Source organism: Podarcis tiliguerta (genome assembly GCF_965153285.1).
Source record: "Podarcis tiliguerta genome assembly, chromosome: 11".
Taxonomy (NCBI): domain Eukaryota; kingdom Metazoa; phylum Chordata; class Lepidosauria; order Squamata; family Lacertidae; genus Podarcis; species Podarcis tiliguerta.
This window is the reverse complement of record NC_139544.1, coordinates 1235958-1254761: the sequence shown is the minus strand read 5'-3', so window position 1 is coordinate 1254761 and position 18804 is coordinate 1235958. Positions and strand designations below refer to the sequence as shown.

At 43.6% G+C, this 18804-nt stretch overlaps 2 protein-coding genes across 6 annotated transcripts in view; one reads left to right on the top strand and one right to left on the bottom strand.

Annotated features, from left to right (window-relative positions):
- KLF9 (KLF transcription factor 9) overlaps nucleotides 1–5689 on the top strand; it is a 29629-nt gene extending 23940 nt beyond the window's left edge. Inside the window, exon 5 of one of the 2 annotated variants that reach the window (XR_014502962.1) lies at nucleotides 768–903. Coding sequence is in view for 1 of the 2 variants with exons in the window: in XM_083403531.1 (XP_083259657.1) it covers nucleotides 768–997 (230 nt within the window). In the remaining variant the exon portion in view is untranslated. Of the gene's footprint in view, nucleotides 1–767 lie in introns of both variants that reach the window. The other variant, XM_083403531.1, reaches the window with a different exon arrangement.
- Nucleotides 1–18804, bottom strand: part of SMC5 (structural maintenance of chromosomes 5) — a 66429-nt gene that overhangs the window by 1774 nt on the left and 45851 nt on the right. For 3 of the 4 annotated variants that reach the window (XM_083403352.1, XM_083403355.1, XM_083403354.1), the window contains one exon: nucleotides 17105–17990. In XM_083403352.1, the coding sequence (XP_083259478.1) occupies nucleotides 17859–17990 (132 nt within the window). In that variant the 3' untranslated portion in view covers nucleotides 17105–17858. Of the gene's footprint in view, nucleotides 1–17104; nucleotides 17991–18804 lie in introns of those variants that run through there. The other variant, XM_083403353.1, reaches the window with a different exon arrangement.

Here is an 18804-nt window from a genome sequence, read left to right as displayed (position 1 = left end):
TGGCAGAGCTTAGGATGTGATGGCTCCTCCACTGTGGGATCTCCCACCGACCTGTATAGGATAGCGTTGCCCACTTGTAGTACGAGATAATCACTTTGGGTATCTCTTAGTACTGTGTTGGAAATGAAATGCTATGGATCTGAGTGTGGATGAGAGAAGCTGTGGCCCTGTGGTAGAGGTCATATTTTTAATATACAAGTAGCTGCTCAGCAGCTTAAGATAGTGAGAGAGTGGGATACATCTCTTGGCATGACAATTTGGAACTCAGTGCCAGAATAGGGCTCTCTGGCCTCTTGGCCAGGCAAAGCAGCTGTTCCATGTCTCTCAGTAGTATTTTAACCGGAGGTGCCATTGTTGGGGTTTATTGCAGTTCTGGCTTTTGATTCCTGCTACACTTTTTGCAGTGACAGTGCAATAATTTGTCAGATACCGAACTTACTTTGTTCACAGCACCTACTTACCTTAATGGAGCATCCTCAAAGTATTACCTGTGCTGAAATACTTGAATATATCGGATGACCTTCTAAGCCAGGTGTGGGGGAACCTTTGACCCTGCAGGTGTTACTGAACTACAGCTCCCAGCATCCTTGGCTGTTGGCCATGCTTGCTGGGGCGAAGGGGAGTTGTAGCTGAGCAACATCTTGGGCAAGAGCCAAAGGTTCCCTGCACTTCTTCTAAGGAATCAAATGCTAGGATTTAAACAACCAGCCTTCGTTATCATAATTTGCTTCCTTTAACTGCTTTGTTTCTTCTTTCCCTTCCCACAGGTGAGCGACCGTTCCCTTGCACATGGCCCGATTGCCTTAAAAAGTTCTCCCGCTCTGATGAGTTGACGCGACACTACCGAACCCACACTGGGGAGAAGCAGTTCCGATGCCCGCTCTGTGAGAAGCGGTTCATGAGGAGCGACCACCTGACAAAGCATGCGCGTCGCCACACCGAGTTCCACCCCAGCATGATCAAGCGATCTAAAAAGGCCAGCTCTGCCTCCTTTTGAATAACAGACTACAATGGGGGTGGGGGGTGGGGAGACAACCATTGTCGAGAAAGGCATAACTGATCAGCACAAATACGTCCGCCAGTGTACAGAAATATTCCCCTACTTGCATTTTTAAAGCACATGTAGCCGGAAGATTAACATTTTCATCCTCTCCACCCTGCTATGCTACCAACAACAGTCTTAAATCAGTCACTGCTGGGTGGGCGTTGGGGAGGGGGGGGATCAGCAGAAATAATGCAACTTTTCTTTTTGTAGTTTAAATAATTGACACTGGTGTATATATGTCTGACTGGTGGTTTGACCTGTGACACCACAGTAGTGATTCCAAGCTCTTTGTGATTGCTGTGTCATGGGCATGTTTTGTTGACTAATGTAATGCTGCTTGTATTTAAATGAAAACAAAAACGACAAAAAAAGATTAGTACAACCACTTTCCAGCTCACTTAAGTATTTCTCAAGTAAAGGAAACAGAACAGAAACCCAACTCCATAGCACATGTTTTAGAAGAAGGTTCACTTCTCTGTGTGTGTGTCTCTCTCAATGGTCCATCCTGTTCAAGACTGTTAAGAAAAAAACCATTACATCTGTTGCTCTTATTAGCTGATTGATGTACAAACAAGGAGGTGAAATTTATACTGAAGAAGAACTGTTCTGTATATCCAGGTTGTTGTTTTTTTTTAAAAAAATGAGCTACACTTTTGATTATATGTTGCTCTTTTTTTGAGTGAAATCATGCATACAAACCAATGACTAAGCAAAAAGGAAAACAAGATATAAGCTTGTATCATGTGTTTCTGTGGCTCTGCTCTTCATTTGCCATTTGGGTATATTTGTGGAAAAAGTCATTGTAGAGAATGTGGGAGAGGTATGAGACCAACAGCAGTGCCCCCACTTCTAGCTGACTTTCATCTGAAAACGATGTACCGTACTGTACTCTATAAATACCACTAACAGTGCTTTATTCTGCTGCGTTTCATTGGAATGGATGCATAAGCAGCAGCTACCATCCTTATAAGCTACCACTTTTGTAAAGGTTTTTTCCTTATGTCTCCCTCTCTCTGAAAGGTGCATTCTCTTCATCCAGTTGCCAGATTCCTGTCAGCCAGTGGGAACTGTGTGCATTTCTGGAGGGAACAAAACTTTCTCCCTCTCCTTACACAACATTCTCTATGCTAACAGAAACAAGACAATGAAGACTCGTTGGGTTTTTTAAAACCACTTTCCAAGAGACTTCTACTTTTCATAAATTGCAGCTGTTGTACAGAATATGAGAAGAAAACAAACAAACCAACAACAACAACGAGGTAATTGAACCTACCACACAGGGGGTATGTCAAAATATTTCTTAGGACATGAACTCTGCCACTATGTACCTTGTGATCTTACCCTGTGTGTTAGGCTTGATACATTGAATGATAATGGCAATACTTTGTCCGTTAATGCTAAGGCTTGCTCTTTGAGAACAGGAGTGAAAGCGTCCTTGGGAGAACCCCTTGCGTCTAGCCAAGCCGCCATCTTCGTCAATGTTAAAGCATGAACTTTCCCTCCCCCATCTCTTGTAATGGTGGAGAATTATGTTTACAGACTTTCCCCGCTACCCAGAAACATTCTACTGGTTCTATGTTCTTTACTCCTCCTTCGCAAGGAGAGAGAGGTGCAACTGTCCTACCTAGGGCCAGATTCATCCCTGACATAATCACCCTGCAGCCAGTGGAATTATACTGGGATCAATTTGCCCCATCTTTGTAAAGAATCTGTACATACAACTCTTGTAAAGTACACCTGCAATGGCAGAATCTTCTTGTTTCACCTGATAAAAAGCTAGCTTCCTAGAAAAAAATAAAAATAAACAAACATCTCAGAGAGTAGAGTATTCTACAATCGTCCGTGGCTTCCAGCACTTAGAACTCAGTATGCATCTAGCATTTTTAACCTGTGTGGTTCATTATAAAAAAAAAAACAAACCTCTTGTCTATGCGAAGAGAATGGCTTCTAAGTAAAGGTGTTAGGGGCACTTGAACAATCGATGGGATTTCAAAAGCAAAAAGGGATGAGTTTTCTTCAGTGAAGACATGTCAGGAAACCAAGCACACTTTCTACCTCCGTTTCAGCTTTTTGAAACGTTTTATTTTACGATAAACCAAAATTAATTTCTGGTGTCCAAAATAAATCATAGGGATGTTTGTTCTTCCTTATAAAAACAGGTAGCCTGGCTATTTCTATCGCTCTAGTGTAAAAAGTATTCTGCTTTTCCAGTACTGTTAATGCTGCCTTGTTTGATGGGGGTGAGGATCGTGCGCTAGGCCAGCCACTCACAACATGGGATTATTCCAGCCAACCTCCCCTTCTATCCAAGACCAGTTCTCAAGAGCCTCTGCTCTCAGTTAGTCCTACTCCTTCAACAGTCACTAGAACTGTCGACTGTTGCTCTGAGGTAGGACAAATGCAGTATTAGCGAAATAGAGCCTGGATGCTGAATGCTGTTATTTCACCTTGACTGTAAAGCCACAGGCACATGAACATCCCCTCCTTGACAAATGATCAGGTCGCTTAGGCACATGAGAAACTGCCGTGTGGCTGCAGAGTGATTAGGGCACTTGCCTCTTTTTCTGACGGGTGTGGGTGCATTTCCTTGATCTCACACCACATAGCCCACCAGGAAGATTATAGTCTGGACCCTTGAGTTGGCGAGTCTATGGTGGCTGAGCATTGGCCTGCATTCAACTAAGTAGTCCTGCCAGCAGAAGTCCACCCCAGGACTTCCCTGCTCCCCTCTGCTCCCCCTGTGGGCCCTGCATTGGTTCAGGGGAGCCCCCCCCCCCCGAGAAGCTGGCAGGCAGGTGCAAGAGGCAGATAGGCTTGTGCAGATGGAGCTTAGCTCTCTGCTGAATTCCTCCCAGTGCGCTCACCACATTGCTCCTATGTGTAGGTTACAGAAATGGCATTGCCTTAACCACATCAGCCAAGCAGGTTCTAATGATGCATCTGCTGTGCCCTAAAATGTAATTTCGCACAGCTTTTAGGCATAATATGTTTTAAAACAAAACCAACATGTGAATTATGTTCTTTCTTAAAAAAAACATTCTTGGGTGCTAAGCCTACCATGGAATGTATAATCTTAAATTTAGGTTTGTTCTCTTAATAGATCTTCCATCTATATTTTTAAAAATTGTGAAGCCCTTCATTGTCACTGCAGTGACGTATGCATGACCACGCTGCTTATCGGTGGCAGCTGTCAGTGTGGCCACCAGTTTGTGGTGGGTTGGTTGTCTGACTTGCAGGTGAAGGGGTTTGTCACCACAGCATCTGCACTTAAGTGTGTTGAGCAGCAACAAGCAACATTTCAGTTTTTGCTAACAGGCAACCCAGTTACCACAAAGAGCCATTGTGGCTGCACTGAGGGGGAGCAGTTGCCACCCCCACATCAAGCAGGGCCATAATTTGTACCAGTCCTTGGACCACAGATGGACGTGGGAATGCTTCCTGTGTTACTTTGAGCAGATATGGGTGTGCGTAAGAAGGTCTTAAAAGGGTGGATCCACATGTTTTAGAGTTGAGGATTCTGCTTCTTTGCCGTGATTCAAGAGAAAAAGATAATTTGCAAGGATTTCTCTTTAACCCCCATACCGCTTTCTTTCCTCCCCAAGCCACGTGGGGGAAACTAGGGTGTGGTGGCGTAGAGAGGAAATCAGTGGGCAGGATTAGGGACCTGCTGTCCTGTTTCTTCCTTGCAAATTACTCCTTCTCCCACTTGCTGCAGAGCAGCAGTAATAAGAGTTTCTGGCCCTGTGATTGCTGACAAGCGTATGCAGACGCAAATATGCATGAGAAAGGTAACTGAACCTGCTCATGCCCCAGAAAAGGCCCACACATGGCAAGCCTCAGAGTCGGAAGCAGAGGCCTGCTTCTTCAGCTGTGCTGCTCAACACACTTGAAAGCGAGTTTCACTGAAATCCACGGGACTTGATTCCAATTCAATATGCTTCGCATTGGGGTGCAAGTCTTGCTTCTTAGGAGTCTTCCAAAAGTAACCTCAGAAGCTACCCAAAGTTTATTAACCACTAACAAAATTAAATGAAAAATAGGAAAAGTTTGTCTCTCTCGGTGTAAAAGCAAGCAGTAAATTTCATGGTCAAACTTGACAATGCAGTAAAATCAGTTATTATTGGTTCTTAACAAAAGGGAGTTTAGGAAGAGACTTTTGCAGGTGTTGAGAAGAACAAAAGATCAAGTTTTCTGGGAACATCATTTGCCACGTTACTCTGGAAATTCTTAGGAGTGCTGACGTGAAGATGGCTCCTCTCCTCACTTCAGAAAGACCATTCTAGAGAAGCCATGGCTTTAAAACTATAGCTATACAACATCTTTTGTGAACAATTTTGATGACTTATATACAGGTCTCTTTTCTGTTTGCTGATCTACTTAGCCCAGTATGCACCAAACCGGACATATTCTTCAAATGCTGTTTTACTACAGATTAACAATCTGTAACACTGTAAAATACCAACCTTTACAAGTTTAATCCATTTTATTTTTGTACAGTATTCGTATCCTTTCTAAGTTATTTTCCTGTCCTGTTTTTGTAAATCACATGAAATTGTAAAAAAGAAAAAAGTAGTCATAGGTGTTTTTTGTACATATGTATATATAAATTGTCCAATAATAAAAAATAAAATAAATAAAAACAAACATGTTACTTGGAATGATTTGCATCCATGAATGACTGCACAGAATTTAGTGTCAGCTTTATGCCTGAGTGGGGATTTGAACCCTGATCTCCCTTAGTGGTTAGTCCAGTACCAACCACTACACCACACTGCCTCTCAACTGAACCGCCTAGGCAAAAATTTAACCTGCCCCCTGAAGCCCAACAGTAGCAAGGGTGCCGTGGAAGTCTTTGTGGGGAGGCCATGCCACAAACTGGGCCCGCTTTTTCTCCAGCTGCTGATCCAACTCTCCTCTGAAGGCTCCAAGTCATAGAGGACTTTAAAGTCATAGAGGTACAGCCAAGATGGCCCCCTCCCCCCAGCCAGCATAACTAGTGGTTAGGAAGGATGAACATTGTGGTCCAAAACACCTGGAGGGAACCACCTTGGCTGCCCCTCAGGCTCTGAATTGTGCTTGGAAACCTGCAGCGCACCTGGCTGGCCATGTAAGCATCACAAAAAATGGACATAGATTTGCATATGCAGATTGATATGTATAGATGCGAATTTAGATATTATTGCTACAATTTAAATAGAAATACATTGTGTTACCAGGGTGTGTCATTTTAGGGGGTGAAACTTAAATTTTGCAAATTTCTTCAGTGAAGGGTCTTAAAAATACGTTTTTGGGTGTGAGGAATTCAAATCTGTTATTTTTGTGATTGGACAACATTTATTTTGGTAAGTCTATGTCTGATGAAGAAGCACATAAACCGCTTTAGGAAAACCAAAGAATTTAATTTTGCCTTAAGAAAATGTCAGCTAATGCTAAATACCACTACAGAATATTAATGCTATATAAAATAAAATATGCAATTTTGCACACATTTTAATTAACCAGCAAAACTAATTTATATTAATTTAACTAAAATATATTTTGAGTTCCCAAGTCATGTTGCAACTTTTTACCACCCCTTGTTTTTGGAATTTGAAAGTTGAAAAATTCTGCCCAATGTCTCCTGCTCACAGGGGAGGTGGTCTGGTGAGCCTGGCACCTGCTCCGTCTGTTCCCCCCTATATTTCGTTGATGGGCACCTTCAAGGCCACGGCTGTTCCCCTTTGGACTGCACCAGACTGTCCTCTGACAGTGCTTCAAAGAGAGGGTTGTCCTTGTTAAGTAGGATTAGTGGCTCTGCAAAAATTAGGAAAGTTGTTTCAGGAGAGATGGTTATGAGATATTTTCCTGACTAGTTGCAGTCAGTATCCAAGCAGCCACATTTTGCACCAGCAGAAGATTCTGGTTCTTAACAGTCTTCAAATGAAGGCTGCAGGGAACACCTTGAAATTATGGCCATGTCTATTTTGCTGGCCATGGCCAGGCTGCCTTTGCCCAGGAGAGGCTGCAGCTGGTCCATCAGTCTCAGCTGCTGGATTGTCCTACAACTCAAGCTGCAGATACCATCCTTTCAGAAAAGACAACCCCATCTAGATGCTATTACCACTTTGAAGCTGAATGGGTTGAAAGAGGCAATCACCATTGCTTTGTGCAGGTTGAAATGGTCTTTTGTCTGTTTCTTGCCATTTGGTCTAACAAAACGGGTGATTATATACAAAGATGAGTCCTTTACTCTGTCTGGATTAATGGGTTTTTATTTTGGCAGGATGGTGAGCAATCTTGCAAATCAGCAGTCGTTGTTTGTATATAGCAAGGCTGAGTAGGCACCAAACATTTAAAGCACATCCCATCCTTTTTAAGGGTGCTGGGAATTGTAGTGCTGTGAGGGGTAAACTACACTTCCCAGGATTCTTTGGAGTGAAAATTTGCCTTAAACATATAGTGTGTACATCATTCACAACTACTTCAGTCTCGCAAAAACACCCAACGGCAAAATTTAAGCCCATTCATCAGGCAACCTGGGTGAGAACTATACCTATAAAATTTGTATGTGGTTATATTGAAATGAAATGGAAATTAAAGGTTCACTTCTAATTTGACATAAAGAGATTAGACAACCAAATACAAATGAATGCAAGCTTTTGAAGAGAAGGGGGGGGGGGAGGGAAACACTCTATGCAAACTTGAGCATCAGGTTGTTGGCTAGACAATTCCTTAAACTGACTTCCAATCAACAAAGTTCAGTTTATCTGCTTAATGATGCATATATTTTTTACTAACTGTTAGAAAACTTCCCTTAGGAATAATTTTTCATTGACTTAATTTTTCACTCCTGGGTCAAGTTAGGGTTCTTGTTTTCTCTTAATCAAATCATGCTTAGTACTAAGACAAGAAGAGGAGAATCAGATATAAACTGCTGTGACAAGAACTTGAGGGATGGGGAACCCATGGCCCTTCAGATGTCAGAGGACTACAGCTCCCCTAACCATTGGACCTGCTGGTTGAAGCCGATGGGAGTTGGGAGTTCAACAGGATCAGGAGGAGCAGAGGTTTCCCACCCCCATTTTATAGCAGAGTTTCCGGCTTCCTATCCATAGAGGCTGTGAAGAACATGTTGCTTCACTCCTGAGGTAACACAACATGGGATGCAGCTTTTGTGCTGTACTTCTCAAATTGAGTTATTACATGTAGTAGTCATGATGAAAGGCAAGCAGCCAGCCTGGTGCAGGAATAAATGGCTTAAAGCAGGCAAACCCTCTCAACAGGCAAAATGAATCCTCCTCCATGCAGCATATTCTGTAGCTGAACTATGCAATTTGCTCCCACAAGACGTACTGATAACCATGGACTTGAATGGCGTTAAAAGAGGATGGTTGTTTTCCATTCACTGTCATCCAGCCTGCATCTCAGTACCAGTTGCTGGGATTCACAAGGACAGAGATTTGCTCTTGCGCTCAGGCCCTGCTCTCCCGCAGGCATCTGATTGGCCACAGTGAGAACAGGAGGCTGGACCAGGGGAGCCACTGGCCTCATCCAGCAGGCTCTTGCGTCCCAATGATTCTAACGTGTTTAACACCTTGGACGAATAGATTTACCGCTCAATCTTACACAAGTATGTTTAGAAATAAGTCCCATTGAGTTCAATTGAGCATTCTGACATAATCAAAAGGTATAAAGTACCCATCAAGTGTATGACGTTTATGAAATGCAGGCAACCAATAGGTTTACAATGATTAAAGAAAAGCCGCAGACCTACTGCACCTCTTCTATTTCATGACCTTTAAGCTCTTGGGTACCCTTGTGAATGTATGTGTCATGCGCATCAGTCAACTGCAGATAACACTTCACATATTTGACAAGCTGGTCTCTAAAAGTAGGTCTATGAAAGTAAATTCTACAGTAAGTATGTTTGTCTTCAATATGCCAGAAGACTCTCGGGGCACTTCTGGCTAGAGACAAATATTTCATTCTGAAAAACACGTATTTAATTCATTATTAAACCATTTTCCCATGTGTGTTTGCAACCATTTGGCTATGTTTGTTTGTTTGTTTGAAAGGTCTGGTTTGCTTGAAGTTTAAAATACAACTTTTGGTCCAAATCGGAGCCGAATTATTTAGGGAATGGTTCATACATCATGTTAATTATCTAATTATTACAGCATTAACTGGTGATTTGCAAGTGTGAATCACAGATCAAGCAAGTGTGAACAAGCATCACAGATCAGGCAGAGTATTTTTCCAGCCCCTGCCCCCATCACCACCTTAGATGCCATGGAGGTAACTTGCATGTTTAGCTGCAAGTACTGTAATCAGGGAGGAGGAGTCAAGTTATGAACACAGAATGTGTAAACCAACCTTAAAGGTTAGCAGATAACGGTGAACTTTATATATATATTAAGATTAGATATTTGAAAGGGTTGAGCATGTGTTTAATTTGTAATGCATTGAAAGATTGAAATATCTAAAACTGAAGAAGCATTTGAAGGTCAGCTTCTCCAAAATGACAAAGGCTTAAACTTAGAAGGTGCTTATGCTGGCAAGTAAGTGTCCAAGATCCACAGCTGCTCAACTGTGGCAAAGGTGTATCCAGTGGCACAGACGAACATTGCTAATGTTGCCCCTTCAAAAGCACCTTGTTGACCCATCAGAAAGAACAAGATGCTTTCCATAGCTTCTGAAGAAGCGCTCATCATCACAGCCCACCCTGCTCAGTGCCTCCATCTGTCCTGGCTGTGTTGTGTTTCCAACCATCTTGCCTGATCTCGGACATCAAGGAGGACCATCAGGGAACATGGAGCTGTAGCTGGACACTTCCCCTAGATGAAACAGGTTTATGCACTGAATGTTTACATCACTGGAAATAAGGAAGATACCTTAGCAGGTGACCTAGCAGGATATTTTTGGATTTATTTTTGTCTGCCTGTGTCAGGGGAAGTCAGAATGCAAACCACCACCCACCTCGGCAGAGTTGTTAGGCCCAGAGGAAATGTTTGCTTTTGCAGGCATGCTGCTGAAGGAAGAGAGACCACAAGATACAACTAATGAATAAAGGTGGGCACTGTGGGAGCGTCTGTTAATTTATTTGCTACTATAATGCCAGCACAGGGACGCAGGTGGCGCTGTGGGTTAAACCACAGAGCCTAGGACTTGCTGATCAGAAGGTTGGTGGTTCGAATCCCCGCGACGGGGTGAGATCCCATTGCTCAGATCCTGCTCCTGCCAACCTAGCAGTTCAAAAGCACGTCAAAGTGCAAGTAGATAAATAGGTACCGCTCCGGCGGGAAGGTAAACGGTGTTTCTGTGCGTTGCTCTGGTTCACCAGAAGCGGCTTAGTCATGCTGGCCACATGACCTGGAAGCTGTACACCGGCTCCCTCGGCCAGTAAAGCGAGATGAGCACCGCAACCCCAGAGTCGGCCACGACTGGACCTAATGGTCAGGGGTCCCTTTACCTTTACCTATAATGCCAGCATCCTCAAAAACACAGTGCTAAAATAAGCTGTACTTTAGTTAGCTGTAAGTTACTGGCAAAACTTGAACATTCCTCATTGCCTTATACAGTGGTGCCCCGCAAGACGAATGCCTCGCAAGACGGAAAACCCGCAAGACGAAAGGGTTTTCCGTCTGCAGAGGCGCTTCGCAAGACAAATTTCCCTATGGGCTTGCTTCGCAAGACGAAAAATGACGAAAAAAATCGAATTTTTTTTTGCTCCAAAACCCCATATTCTGAATCGCTAAGCTGCTAAAAGCATTTTAGCCGCAAAACCGCTAATCCCCCCCCCTAAAAAAGCCGTTTTTAGCCCTTTTTTAGCCAATAGCGCTAATAGTGCTACTACGTCAATGGGCTTGCTTCGCAAGACGAAAAAACCGCAAGACGAAAATACTCCCGGAACGGATTCTTTTCGTCTTGCGAGGCACCACTGTACCTGCTGCATTGCCTAAATGTCTGCGATAAAATAACCATTTGCATATTTTGTATAAGGTTTCACCATAATTGCTTATTTAAAGTAATGAAAAGCTGTTCTGCTCCCTTTCCTTTCCCAGTGTTCCTTGGCAGACCTCAATGTTTGTTTGTTTAAGAATTTGTTGCTGTGCCTTCTCTCTTTAGAAACCAGGAGGCTTACCCATACAGACAGTTGTGGAACCTAACAATAAATATAATCCTTGCAATAAATGCAGAAGGAGCAAGCATCTGAACTCGTAGCAGCTAGAAAATCAACAGCAACCACCATTCACAACAACTTGAGGTCAGCAGTCTATCTACCTCACTGTTGTCATCTTCAGACTGATCTGGTGCATGCTTACTCAGAAGTAAGTTCCACAGCAGTCAGTCGGGAGTGCTCTTATGCAACACTGCATAGGGTTACAGCCTCTCTCCTCCAAAAACACCTCATGCTGTAAAAAAGCAAGAATCTTCTAAGGACGAAGTAGAATTTCACTCAGAAATAAGTTACAGAGCTTTGGGATAGACCTCAAAATGGCCTTTTATGAGATTTAACTTGGTTCACTGAATAATCCCTAAGTAGGGTCTCTCCGCATGGTTTTAAAATATAGAAGGGGGAAGGGCAGGGTGATGGGAAGGCTCCAAGAGGAACAAGGGATTTAGAGGCCAACGTGTCTTATCTTGAATTGGGCTGAGAAGCCAGTACAACTGCCACAGAACCAGTTAAAAATCTTAGCATCACCTAGTCCCTGAGGTGAGCTGCAGAATCCGGTATTAGCTGAAATTACAGTGGTACCTTAGTTTTCAAACTTAATTCATTCTGAAGTCTGTTCTAAAACCAAAGCGTTCTAAAACCAAGGTGTGCTTTCCCATAGAAAGTAATACAAAATGGATTAATCTGTTCCAGACTTTTAAAAACAACCCCCAAAAATTTAACATGAATTTTACTATGTAATGAGACCATTGATCCATAAAATGAAAGCAAGAAACCAGGCTGCAATCTACTACCCAGTATCAAAACTAGCAGTGATCTACCCATTGCCATTTGAGGGTCAGGCGGGAGGGGGGAGTTTAAGTGTGTGAGTGTGTAAACACTCCAACTGGAGGGGCGAGGAGCGCGCATGGACAAGGCGGTGGCTAACTGGATGCAGGAGAGGGGAGTTTAAGTGGGAGGGAAGGAAAGGGAGGCAAAAGTTCTCTTCCCCTGCCCAAGCCAGCCCCCCCCCCAATCTCTTTTTCTCCCCCCTGCATGTTTTCCAGCATCTGCCCACACTCCCCATTCAGCCGGGCTTCTGTCTCCTCTTTGGGCAACATTACAAAGCGGCAGCCACAGGCTGTGCCCCCAGCCGCTCAGCCGGGTGGCTTGGATCCTGCGTGCAGTGCAAGCTTGTGAATGCGGCGCCTGCGCTGGCTCGCCTGGATCTTGCTTGGGGTCGGGCTTGGGATGGGGGAGGGAAGGTGAGGGGGTGGGAAGGTCAACCTGCCCAGCATAGCTCCCCCACCACACGCTCCCCCTCCCCAAACACCGTCTCTCTGCGCACTGGGGAAAAGTCACCAACTTCCAAGTCTCCCTACTTCGGAGTCACACATTCCGAGGAGCGGCCCAACTCCACTTTGCACTGAGGAAAGAGGAAAGGGACGGGAGTGCGGCAGCCACTACTGGGGCCACAGCGCACGCTCAAAATGGAAGTGTACACTCAAACTGGAGCACGTTCGGCTTCCCAAAAAAGTTCCAAAACCGGAACACTCATTTCTGGGTTTGAAGTGTTTGGGTTCCAAGTAGTTCAAGAACTAAGCTGTTCAAAAACCAAGGTACCACTGTAAAACAAACTCTTTCCAAAAGTGGGAAGCCCCCCCCCCCCCGCCATTGCACCCGCTTCCTCCTCCTGCTTGTTCTTCCCTGGCTGGCACTGCAGAAACGCAGATAGAAGAAAGCCTTCAATATAAAGCGCAGACTTTTTTCTCTCACTTTCCACAGCAGCAATGAGGGTGGGAAAGCTTTCTTTTATTTGATGCAAAAGTACATATTAATGCAGAGATGTTTGTTGGCTTGATCTGCAACAGGAAATTGACTACCTATTTGGACACTTGTTAATGTCTATATACAATTTACAAGTTTTGAATTCAATACAGGTTATGATGAAACAGACCTTGGACTGAAACTACAGTTGCTTGAGCTTCAAGCAGCAGATGTGACAAGTCTGAGCTTCTTTTGTTTTGCACTCCAAGAGTAAAGGTTTGTTGGGAGGGAAATAGTGTGACTGCAAAACACCAAGTCCCAAGTACATTCCTCCCAATAAACTCTGCTCCCCAAATACAAAAGCCTTTGTCCCCATCCTTCCTGACCATTTTGGCTGGGGCTCTTTAGCACATGGGCTGCCAGCCTTTTTTGACCAGTGGGCACCAGCCACAAAATGTTTGTAATGGGGGTGTGGGAGAATGTTATTTATTCTAAACAGAAAGTTAACTCAGTCTCTGCACTAGGATCAAAAATTGAAGACAGCCAGCTGACCACTTATATGCAATTCTGCGGTGGCAGCAGTAATAACAATAACAACCATAACAACAACAATACTAACAAAAACAACACATTATTTATTCCCCGCCCATTTTGCTGGATTTCCCCAGGCACTCTGGGCAGCTCTCAACAGAACACCAATAACAATAATAAAACAACAACAACAAACATTAAAAACTTCCCTCAACAGGGCTGCCTTCAAATGTCTTCTAAAAGTCAGAGAGTTGTTTATTTCAAATGTCTTCTAAAAGTCAGATAGTTGTTTATTTCCTTGACATCTGATAGGAGGGCATTCCACAGGGCGGGCACCACCACCGAGAAGGCCCTTTGCCTGGTTCCCAGTAACTTCGCTTCTCGCAGTGAAGGAACTGCCAGAAGGCCCTCAGCGCTGGACCTCAGAGTCCGGGCAGAACTTACTATCTCTCCATCTCCAATGCCTGTTTCTTCTTTTTCCCTGGCTGTTTCATGCAGGCACCCTTCATCCATATTACTATTCTGCATGCTACACAGCTTACCAAGGGACTTCTGGACTGTGGGGTAACAGTGTGGCTCCAAACTATTTTGAGAAGGGACACAAACATCCCACTCAAATATAAAGTGGAAGATGTATTCCCCCTTCTCAAGCACTTCTCATCACCCGCATGGTGAAACAGCCACACAGCAGTTCCTTACTGTGTATTATAGTGGCCTCTGGTGGTGCATGTGATGATCTGGAGCTTGTTTTTTCTGTAAGGCATACCATTTGGTTAGGATTTTGGTCTCAGCAGTAGCTTTTCCCCAAAGACGAGCTCTGTAGTTGCATGATGAAAGAACACTGTTGCAAAGCTCTGTTGCAAAGGTACACACTGTGCTTTGCAACGACTCATGCTGTATACATACTACTAACAAGTGTTTTTGAGGCTTCCAAGTTAAGGGAAGTGATGAAAGCAACAGCTAATGTTGCCCATCGTACCAATGTTGACAGAAGAATTCTCAAAATCAGGACAGTGGAGAAAAGCATGGGCTCCCCTACTCAAAGGTCACTGTTTGGTTTTTGCCATGGAAATCAAAGTACTCTGAAGAGCTATACCTGCAGCATCAGGAGGGGGGAAAGAACAACCTCCCCCTTTCCTATCAACACATTAATCTTTTTAGTTTCGTAAGTTTTATAAGTTTGCCGAGCTGCAGAAAAACATAGTTAGCAAAGTAAGGCACATTGTCAGTCTCTATGTAAACGAAACATTGGGCATCCCTGTGGTTCCAGCATCTCTGTTTTTAAGCAGAGGGGGTATAAATAATAATTTAAAAAATTATTATTATTATTATTATTTACTTGTACACCACCCATCTGGCCGGGCCTCCTCAGTCACTCTGGGCAGCCTCCAACAGGATATTAAAAATAGGATAAAACAGCAAACATTAAAAACTTCCCTAAACAGGTCTGCGTTCAGATGTCTTCTGGAAGTCAGGTACAGTACTTGTTTATTTCCTTGACATCTGATGGGAGGGCGTTCCACAGAGCAGGCACCACCACCGAGAAGGCCCTCTGCCTGGTTCCCTGTAACCTCACTTCTTTCAGCGAGGGAAACGCCAGAAGGCCCTCAAAGCTGGACCTCAGTGTCCGGGCTGAATGATGGGGGTGGAGACGCTCCTTCAGGTATACTGGACCGAGGCCGTTTAGGGCTTTCAAGGTCAGCACCAACACTTTGAATTGTGCTTGGAAACATACTGGGAGCCAATGTAGGTGTTTCAGAACCAGTGTTATATGGTCTCGGCTGCCTCTCCCAGTCACCAGTCCAGCTGTCACATTCTGGATTAATTGTAGTTTCCGGGTCACCTTCAAAGGTAGCCCCACATAGAGTGCATTGCAGTAGTCCAAGCGAGAGATAACCAGAGCACGCACCACTCTGGCGAGACTGCCTGTGGGCAGGTAGGGTCTCAGCCTGCATACCAGATGGAGCTGGTAGACAGCTGCTCTGGACACAGAATTGACCTGCACCTCCATGGACAGCTAGGAGCCCAAAATGACTCCTAGGCTGCACACCTGGTCCTTCAGGGCACAGTTACCCCATTCAGGACCAGGGAGGCCTCCACACCGCCCGCCCCGTCCCCCAAGAACAGTATTTCTGCCTTGTCAGGATTCAACTGCAATCTGTTAGCCACCATCCATCCTCCAACAGCCTCCAGACACTCACACAGGACCTTCACTGCCTTCACTGGTTCTGATCTGAAAGAGAGGTAGAGCTGGGTATCATCCGCATACTGATGAACACCCAGCCCAAACTGCCTGATGATCTCTCCCAGCGGCTGCATGTAGATGTTGAAAAGCATGGGGGAGAGAACAAAACCCTGAGGCACCCCACAAGTGAGAGCCCAGGGGTCTGAACACCACTTTCTGGACACGGCAGAAGGAGCAGAACCACTATATAACAGTGTCCCCAGCTCCCAGCCCCTCAAAACGGTCCAGAATGATGTTATGGTCGATGGTATCAAAGGCCACTGAGAGATCCAGCAAAAGATGGGTTGTTGTCATTCTTGTTTGTGTAGTGGGATTAAAAACAATAGTACCCAAAAAAGTGAGAAACATGCCAAAGTAGTAAGTGGAAAGTTGTGCTACAAAATGCCAACTAGGCTTTGGACAACTTGGAGATATGAGAGAGAGAGAGAGAGAGAATTTTGGCAAATGATACAACAGCCCATTCCCCTCTCAAAATGTGGACATATTAAGATCAATCTGAATTTATCTAAGGCGTCTGCTGCTTTGGGTTTTCAATGGAGGAATGTTTCGCAATCATTCTCCCCAGTACTATTGAAACCTCAAATTTAAGCTCTATTTTTTCATGTATTATGGAGGCTTTAAGAATGACTTTTTCGGGAATGCTCAAACTTGAATATACCTGATAAAGAATCAACTGAATACACACATACAGAATAATTTGATGCCTGGATTTCAATCTTGAATTAATTTTCAAATATGACTGCATCCAATTTGGCTGACCCTCTCACCTAAGGGTGGGGAGAACGGAGGAGGGTGACTCAGCTGCCTTTTCCAGAGCCTGGCCAGGCTCTCAACTGAAGTACCTTCCCGCCTACTAGAAATAATAACCCGAACTGAACTAAATCTATTCGGGGGGGGGGGCATTAAGTGGTGATGTCAGGGGAGTAGGAGGACTTTGAATCCAAGCTACTTCCAAAGCCCTCCCCTGACATTCTCAGAACACCCCCTTCAGCCTGACTAACATTGGCAGGGCCAGGCCATCAGATATTCTTGCGGCAGCCCAGAGTGGGCACCAGGTTTCCATCTTGTGTCAGAAAGGGAGCTCCAATATATCCTATGATCCCAGAGACAGCCTTCCAAGGACCACAGACTGGGAATGACAAACCTATTCCACCCTTTCCAGTTTTGTTTGCCTTGGACAAACTTTACATCTCATTTTCACAAAGACAAAATTAATGTCTGAGGAAATCTGCTGACCAAGATAATATCAAACAACTGAAAATGTTTCTCATCCCATTTTGAACATGAGTATTTGCATTTTTCTCATATTTAAAGAATCTAAATATTGAGTTAAGTTTCCTAGTTTAGTCATGCACAATGATTCAAGTAGCAAAGATGTAATGAATCGTTTCCAATATAAATTTATTATACAAAAAATAGTTTGGTAGCTTTTTTCCAGAAGATTTTTTTTTTTACATAAAAAGGTTTACAGGGTTAAAATTTAAGCATATCCCATCTTTTAAGTATAGTTCATTGTACAAAATGAGAACCACCAATTAAACAAATAGTTTCTGATTAGACAAAGAAAAAAACCACACTGAATATTTTATATTCTTGGCAAGTGTCTGAAACCTCTCCTCCTCTCCCACAGCACAACTAAATTAAGAAAGTACCGTAGCAGCAATTGTGAAGTACTTTGATAGTTGAGCATCTTGCATTAATTCCATACATCACATCTTTAAAAAACTTGCATAGTCTCTTTTAGCTCAAAACCATGGGCAGTGAAAACAGTTATATTTTCCTGCTAAACAAATTTGGTGAAATCTTTACCAGTTCACCAAAAACTGCCAAAGCTACGTCTGAACATTTAAAAGACATATAAAAAGAATTTAAATACAGCAAAGCTACAAAGCTGTGAAAGACTACATGGGCGTTTCCCTCACAAAGTCACTTCCTAAGCAGGCTGAAAGGCGGCCAATATTAAAAGGGCTTGCAGAGGACAATGACCTGTAAGGTGGAAGGAAGTACACACTATACTCATGGAAGTCTCTTCAAGAGAGTTGTGCATTTAAGTAAATAAATAAAATAAAAATAAATACAAGTTATTTGGACTTTTCCAACTAATTTTGATCAAGTTTCAAAAGGCACCTGGAAGACCTTTATGAACACAGAAATCGCAGCCGTCTCCTATGGAAGCACTTCAGGCTGAACTTGTTCGATTCTAGCATAGAAGATCCATTGTAGACCAACAGCACCGACATCCTCTGTGCATAGGTGAGGTTCTGCAGGAGCTGTCAACAAACCAAGAAAGAAGGCTCCATTACAAAGAGTCTGTCCACTGCCAATCACATTTGTTTCTTAGTCAATATACACCAGTACTTTCCACACCAGCCACAGTCCGTTTCTCAGGAACAAAATGCTATTTTACTTTCTCCTTTTTGGCACATATGCATATTGGTAGTTATATATTAACACTGCATTTTAACGTTTCAGACCTTAAAACATAATAATCACAATGGGTTGGAGCCAAAGGTTTCCTTTTTATCAAAAGAAGTCCTTCCATAGACAAACTCCCTCTGCCAAAGGAAGAGAATCTCTGGATCCTAGTCCAGCACAATTTAATGCTTGCCAAAATGAAAATACTAACTTTCCCCCTTAATATTTGCAGGGTTAGGATCCCCCTCAGGAGGAAATTCCATGGGGCCAGGGCCAAAATTGGAGGACCTGCTTCAACCTCCTTTATTTGATATTATAAAGAGATGGAATTAAATCAGAGCTGCCTACAAGTCTCAAAGAACAGAAGCATTCAAAGGGTTATGATGCTGCTTCCAGTATGAAAATCCCCAAGCATAAAGGATTTTATAAAACCATACCTATGCACTGGATTGCACTTGGGATGTCAATGAATAGACTGATTTAAAACAGGTTTTAGATGTTCTGCAAAATGTTCCCATCAATATTATGCATCATCAGGGGGTTTGGGCTGGGTGTTCATCAGTATGCGGATGATACCCAGCTCTACCTCTTTTTCAAATCAGAACCAGGGAAGTTATTGAAGGTCCTGTGTGAGTGTCTGGAGGCGATTGGAGGATGGATGGCGGCTAA